This window comes from Montipora foliosa, chromosome 5 (assembly GCF_036669935.1).
Source record: "Montipora foliosa isolate CH-2021 chromosome 5, ASM3666993v2, whole genome shotgun sequence".
Lineage (NCBI taxonomy): Eukaryota > Metazoa > Cnidaria > Anthozoa > Scleractinia > Acroporidae > Montipora > Montipora foliosa.
In genome coordinates this window covers 33,194,419-33,201,918 of record NC_090873.1, presented here as the reverse complement: position 1 = coordinate 33,201,918, position 7,500 = coordinate 33,194,419, and the positions used below count along the sequence as shown (strand labels likewise).

General features: G+C 40.9%; 1 protein-coding gene across 6 annotated transcripts in view; it reads right to left on the bottom strand.

Moving 5' to 3' along the window:
* Positions 1-215: 215 nt before the first annotated feature.
* The window catches only part of LOC138003984 (uncharacterized), a 25,174-nt gene continuing 17,889 nt past the window's right edge, over positions 216-7,500 (bottom strand). For 2 of the 6 annotated variants that reach the window (XM_068850331.1, XM_068850336.1), the window contains 5 exons: positions 6,240-6,275; positions 2,535-4,548; positions 2,246-2,329; positions 1,517-1,552; positions 216-553 (listed from right to left, as the gene is read on the bottom strand). In XM_068850331.1, coding sequence (XP_068706432.1) covers positions 4,330-4,548; positions 6,240-6,275 — 255 coding nt within the window. In that variant the 3' untranslated portion in view covers positions 216-553; positions 1,517-1,552; positions 2,246-2,329; positions 2,535-4,329. Of the gene's footprint in view, positions 554-1,516; positions 1,553-2,245; positions 2,377-2,432; positions 4,549-6,239; positions 6,276-7,500 lie in introns of those variants that run through there. The other 4 variants (XM_068850332.1, XM_068850335.1, XM_068850333.1 and 1 more) reach the window with 4 other exon arrangements.

Genomic DNA, 7,500 nt, shown 5'->3' with positions numbered 1-7,500 from the left:
AAGGCCTCAGATCAAAATCACCAACATGGAATGTTGGTGACGTTTAGTAGATTTCAACTACGAAACAAATCTTTTATTTACAATGTAGGGGAGGGGGGCTGCGGTGGCACTGTCGGGAATGAACCAAAAACCCAGAGCATCAGAAAAATCACATGACCCGTACCCATGACGTCACCACTCAATTCGTAAGTCAACAACAAAAAAAACAACACGTCTTTTTGATAACCTTGAATGTATTATAGTACCATTTAGACTCTACAACCGATTATTTTAAAGGAAATGGAAATTAAGTGAATTTTTAATCGCACGGTTTTCATATTTCTGGTTCCTTTGTTTACAGAACTAATCTGCAGCATCGGTAATTATAGCGAACCCCGGAAGAGTCAACATAGCTTTCCTCTCTAACGAGGTGGAATTGGGCCAATAAATGGGATTCTGGACAATCTACGTTCTGCCGATCAAGGAACATTATTGGGGCATCGGAAGCTGGGGCGAACGAAGTCATCTTGCCTATGCACTCTATATGTGCAGCATCAATCCGATCCGTCAAGGCCTGAGAACAAAAACGGTATATGGAATGTTCGTAACGTTTAGTAGATTTTTAATTTTAGGGGAGGGGGATGAGGTGGCACTGTCGGGAATGAACGTAGGGTTAACTGGCAGGGTACTTTGGAACTAAAAACCAAGTGCCGGATCATGCGTTTCACAAATACAAAAAATGAATGCAAGAGAGTTTACAGTTCTATGCGCTCAGTTGTATTTGCTCAATTCCTCGGTTGTCAACGGTATTTTAAAATACCAAGGCTGCACACTAAATTCTCGGGAGCCCACCAAATTGAGTCGAATATCCCTGGATAAAATTTTCCCACGGTTACAATTCCACATCGGAATCAATTGACAACGACCTACCTGGTCGGGTCCTAGATCGTAGTCTAGATCTACGGTCTAGGACCCCAGTTAGGGCTCAGTTTGTTACGGCGGGCAGAGTTATAAAGCCGGTTAAAAAGTTCAACCTTCCAACATTGCAGGGAAATCTACCTTCCGAAAATGGTTTTGGTTCCGATCGATTGGACGAACTACCGGCAGAGGTCGCTCGCTCGCAGGGCTGCTGTTGCTTTTTTGGTGGGTTGAAATGAAAGTTTAATCTTTGTCAATTGATTCCGTTGTGGAATTGTAACCGTGGGAACATTTTATCCAGGCAAATTTGACTCAATTTGGTGGGCGACCGAGAATTTAGTGTGCAGCCTTGGTATTTTATAATACCGTTGACGACCGAGGAATTGAAATAGCTCAAAAACACACAGGAAGGAAGCAATCCACATTGGCAGCAAGGGTTAGGCTTTTTCATTGGTAATTTGTTTGTAATGTTATGTTCTCAAGTCGTTTATCAGGGTTTATCGGGAATCCCATACAAATCCTTATATTTTTGTTGGCTTTCCCTCACACTGAGTTTGGGGAGCCCGGCTGTGACAGAACTGATCTTCTGCGTGTTATCAGACTCTTTTAATTCTCTTACCTGAATTTGCTGAGAAAGTGACTCAACATCAGTTGCCTGACGAAAAAACAAACCAAAACAAACGAACTGTGATTTGTACTTTTACGAATTTATTATGGGAGACAGAAAAATGTTCGCAATAGGCGTGCTCAGAATCAAGGTCCCGGAACTGTTGGGCGACGGAAAATTTAAACTTCGAACTTTTCTGACCCCTAAATAATCGTTCCTCACGAAGTCATCATTACGTTTTATGTAGGTATAGGATTTCAAAAGGAGAATTTGGAGAAGCAATTGCTGAAGGAAGGTGGCCGGGGGCTTACTTTATGAGTATAAATTTGTTTGCACTTCAGACACCTTGTGGGACGTTAATACCACTGAAGGCGTGTTCTTGATCCTAAATTACAAAACTTTAATTTACAACTTTTAATCCTTATTAAATCCTAATTACTGAACGTTAATTGCCAGTCAACTTCCCGTGCATTTTATGAGAACAGTCTATTTAAGATCACTTTTGTCACTAAATCTGAAACAAACTACTTAATATTTGTTTATCCGACATCGTTCGCTTTAAGTTTAGAATTCGAAGCCATCAGGTTTTTCCCTTGTCGTCACGATTAAGTGCCACGTTTAGCCCTGCCCGTCAAACTTTCAACTTGCTTTCCTTTCAGGTTAGCATTTTATAAGCATCTCTGGAACAAGTTTGAAGTTCTTTTAGAAACTAGCAAAATTATAATTAAAAGCCGTTTTTACCTGAGAATAACATGAGATACTCAAGAAGGTGATTCCAAAAGCCAACTGGAGAAATAGGCGATGCATCTCGGTTTGCACAGTCGACTAAAGATGTCAATAAAAGGATTGATAGTTTCAAGAGCTCGCATAAACTGTGTTAAAAAAGAGACTTTCTGTTAATGTTGAGAAAATATAACCAAAAACCGACCCTGCAATTTTCCATACTTTTCGATCTATCTCATGACCTCGAGCACTTCATTTCAATTGTCCTCTCTTGGTCTTATACACTTCGGTTTAATTGTCCACTTACTTGAATTAGATGGAGCTTTTCAGTAAAAGCGAATGGCAGACCTCTTGTTTCTACCTGCAATGGGCACTAACGAGTGCGAGAAATTCATGTATCATTTCTTATCACAAATGAAGAAAGTAAACAACTTACGGCTGATGTGCACAGCTGGGCAATCGTGTGACGTTAACAATTGAAAATTGAGAAAAAGTCAGGAACATTTCATCACATTTTGCACAAAGCCCTTCCGATTTATTACTTGAGAGCAAGCTTGCCTCTTAGCCATGATTTTCCTCTAAAATTTCAGAATTTTGCTGTTTAATTAGACAGATCATGATTACGACAAAAAGACTCGGTCCATTTCAATGGTTTTAATTAAGACTGGAATGGCTATCATCATTGCCCAGCTGGGCATATTAAATTGGCTATGTGAAGCAAAATGATGTAATTAATATTCTCAAGTTTGAATTAACCCACTCCACCCGTCCACCAAAAACAAACGAGTCAGATGTCTTCATTTGCTTCGAACTTATTAATCACACTATGGCAACGAAATTGAGAGACACCAAACAAGCAGGAAAACTTGTTGCAGATCTTTCTCATCTAGCCCACACTTATGTCTCTTCAAACCGTCGCGTTTGGGTGAACCGCCGTTCAAAGGACGCCAAGGAGGAATAAATTAAATTTGAACCAGTAAAACGGGTTAGTAAACCTGTTTTGGCGCTTGCGCGTGCGTTCAGCTACGTAACTGCTGCGTTTGGGCAAGCCTGTTGAGTAGTGATTCCATTTTGTTGAATGCATCACGTGGGTGTGACGTACTTCGCACCTGCTCGATGGAAAATCAAACGGTTGCTCGCAGTGATTTCTCTCTCGGGAAGCGTAGGAGAAACCAACTGCTCGTAGGGTAGAAAAATGTCGGCCCGACGTTTTTCAAGTTTATAGAAATTGACTGGATAAAGGCCGTTTTTGTTTAGAGTCATCCCGAGGGGGGGGGGGGGGGGGCGGTACTCTCTGTTATACGCTATAAAGGTATGTGCTGCCCGATAGGGTAGGGTTTTTTATGTGCCCAGTCCTTAAATAGGGTATCCTTTTTGGTTTTTTTTGGTAAAGTGATCTTGAGATATTCCTTAGGTAGGGTCACTAAATTGCAATATCCACCCCAATGCACAAAACGAAAAAGATGTGGTCTATGAAAACTGTACTACACGCCTGAATACACTTTTTCAAGTTTTAACACAGCGATTTTAAAAATACGTTAATAGCTTGTATTATCGTTCGTGCGCTTCGCACTCCCTTAAATAGGGTGCCACTTTTTGGCAGGCGGAATCATAGTTTCCCTCTCTGCCGAGGCGGAATTGGGCCAATAAATAGGATTCTGGACAATCGACGTTCTGCCGATCAAGGAACATTATTGGTTTATCGGAAGCTGCGTTGAATGGGGTCATCCTGTTTATGCACTCCATAAGGGCAGCATCAATCCGATTCATGAAGGCCTGAGATCAAAATCACCAACATGGAATGTTGGTGACGTTTACTAGATTTTAACTACTAAACAAATCTTTTATTTACAATGTAGGGGAGGGGGGCTGCGGTGGCACTGTCGGGAATGAACCAAAAACCCAGAGCATCAGAAAAATCACATGACCCGTACCCATGACGTCACGACTCAATTCGTAAGTCAACGACAAAAAAAACAACACGTCTTTTTGATAACCTTGAATGTATTATAGTACCATTTAGACTCTACAACCGATTATTTTAAAGGGAATGGAAAAGTGAATTTTTAATGGCGCGGTTTTCATATTTCTGGTTCCTTTTTTTACAGAACTAATCTGCAGCATCGGTAAATATAGCAAACCCCGGAAGAGTCAACATAGCTTCCCTCTCTAACGAGGTGGAATTGGGCCAATAAATGGGATTCTGGACAATCTACGTTCTGCCGATCAAGGTACATTATTGGGGCATCGGAAGCTGGGGCGAACGAAGTCTTCCGGTTTATGCACTCTATATGGGCAGCATCAATCCGATCCGTCAAGGCCTGAGAACAAAAACGGAATATGGAATGTTGGTGACGTTTAAAGCGGTTTTCAATTGAGCGTCGAAAGTAATTAGCGAACATTGCTTTGTATTATGATTACTTCACTCAGTGATTGGTTCAAAGTTCTCGCACCACCTTGTCAACCACAGAAGTGAAACCAAAACCAATTGTGGCTCGCGCGTGCACATTTTCCCGCGCTTTGTGTGGGCTGCGTGTAACTACTTCGAGTGTTGATTGGTTTACCGGACTGTCTTCGTCCTTTTTGATTGGCCAAAGTAATAACTTTGGTTTTGGTTTTACGACACTCGAATGAAACTCACTCTGGAGTGGTTTTCAATTAAGTGTCGAAAGTAATAAGTGAATTACTTTGGTTTGTGATTACTTCACTCAGTGATTGGTTAAAAGTTCTCACGCCATTTTTTTCAACCAATCAGAAGTGAAACGAAAACCAATCGTAGCTCGCGCGTGCACATTTTCCCACGCTTTGTGTCGGCTACGTGTAATTACCTCGAATTTTGATTGGTTTACTGGATTGTCTCCGACCTTTTTGATTGGCCAAGGTAATTACTTTGGTTTTGGTTTTACGACACTCAATTGAAAACTGCTCTAGTAGATTTTAACTAATAAACAAATCTTTTATTCACAATATCGGTGGGTGGGCCCTCTGGCGTTAGTCAGAAGAAAATCTTTAAGTGGCACTGTCGGAACGTAGGGTTAAGTGGCAGGGAACTTTGGAACTAAAAAAACCAAGGCGCTTAAGCGCTTCACAAAGGAATACAAAAAATGAACGCAAGAGAGTTTACAGTTCTATGCGGTCATTTGTATTTGTTCAATTCGTCAATTGTCAACGGTATCATAAGATAATAAGGCTGCATACTAAATTATCGGGAGCCCAACAAATTGAGTCAAATATTCCTGGATAAAATGTTGCCACGGTTACAATTCCACATCGAATCAACTGACAAAGATTAAACTTTGATTTCAACCCACCAACAAAGAAATAGCAGCCCAAGGAACGACCTCGGGCGGTAGTTCGTCCACTCAGTCGGAACCAAAAACATTTTCGGAAGGTGAATTTCTCAGCAATGCTGGACAGTTGAATTTTGTAACCGGCTTTGTAACCCTGCCCTCCGTAACTAATTGAGCACTAACTGGGGTCCTAGACCGAAGTTTGTCAACGATCAATTTTTTGCAATGTTTTTTTAAAGTTTGTTAACAAACTACGGTCCAGGACCCCAGTTAGGGCTCAGTTACAAAGCCGGTTGAGTGGACGAACTACCGCCTGAGGTCGGTCGCAGGGCTGCTATTGCTTTGTTGGTGGGTTGAAATGAAAGTTTAATCTTTGTCAATTGATTCCGTTGTGGAATTGTAACCGTGGGAACATTTTATCCAAGCATATTTGACTCAATTTGGTGGGCTACCGAGAATTTAGTGTGCAGCCTTGGTATTTTATAATACCGTTGACGACCGAGGAATAGAAATAGCTCAAAAACACACAGGAAGGAGGCAACCCACATTGGCAGCAAGGGTTAGGTCTTTTTAGTGATAATTTTTTTGTAAAGTTGCCTTCTCGAGTATTTTATCGGGAATCCAATACAAATCCTTATATTTTTGTTGGCTTTCCCTCAAACTGAGCTTGGGGAGCCTGTGACAGAATTGATCTTCTGCGTATTATCAGACTCTTTTCTTACCTGAACTTGCTGAGAAAGTGACTCAACATAAGTTGCCTGACGAAAAAACAAAACAAAACAAACGAACTGTGATTTGTTCTTTTACGAATTCATTATGGGAGATAGAAAAATGTTTGCAATAGGCGTGCTCAGAATCAAGGTCCCGGAATTGTTGGGCGACGTAAAATTTAAACTTCGAACTTTTCTGACCCCTAAATAATCGTTCCTCACGAAGTCATCATTACGTTTTATGTAGGTATAGGATTTCAAAAGGAGAATTTGGAGAAGCAACTGCTGAAGGAAGGTGACCGGGGGCTACCCTGCGAGCAGAGTCTCTTTCGATCTTCCTAGATAAGTCGGGAAGAGGAAAGTAGACTCTGCTCGCCGCCTCCACATTCTTTGATTTGCCGCTCATCCAAAGAATTGGATGAGTCAGTCCAGTTTCGACTTGTCAAACCTGTTTTTTTAATTTTTGCGCATGATCAATCGCCACGCGTCATCAATATTTTGAAATTTACGACAGCGTGGCAATTTTAACTGTTAGAATTCCCATGAGTTTTTCCTATGTGTGTCGGTTACAGAAACTTGTGTTACAGAAACCTATAAATTTTTCAGTAAAAAAATGAAATGGCATTTTAAGAGTATGGACTATCTTGAGTTTCCAATGAAATGATTCCTTGATTGCTGTGTGTTTGCCAGAGTTGTTGGAAAATATCCCGACTGTTTGTTTTCGTTTTGTGCTTTTGTGGCTACAGGTCACGCATGACTGACAGCGAATACCTTTAAATTTTTAACGCATGCTCAATGCGAAATGTGGAGGCTGCGAGCAGAGTCTCAGCAGAGTCTACTTTCCTCTTCCCGAATTATCTAGGAAGATCGAAAGAGACTCTGCTCGCAGGGTAGCCGGGAGCTTACTTTATGAGTATAATTTTGTTTGCGCTTCAGACACCTTGTGGGACGTTAATACCACTAAAGGCGTTTTCTTGATTCTAAATTACAAAACTTTAATTTCTCACTTTTAATCCTTATTAAATCCTAATTACTGAACGTTAATTGCCAGTCAACTTCGCGTGCATTTTATGAGAACAGTTTATTTCAGATCACTGTTGTCACTAAATCTGAAACGAACTACTTAATATTTATTTATCCGACATCGTTCGCTTTAAGTTAAGAATTCGAAGCCATCAGATTTTCCCTTGTCGTCACGATTAAGTGCCACGTTTAGCCCTGCCCGTCGAACTTTCAACTTGCTTTCTTTTCAGGTTAGCATTTATAAGCATCT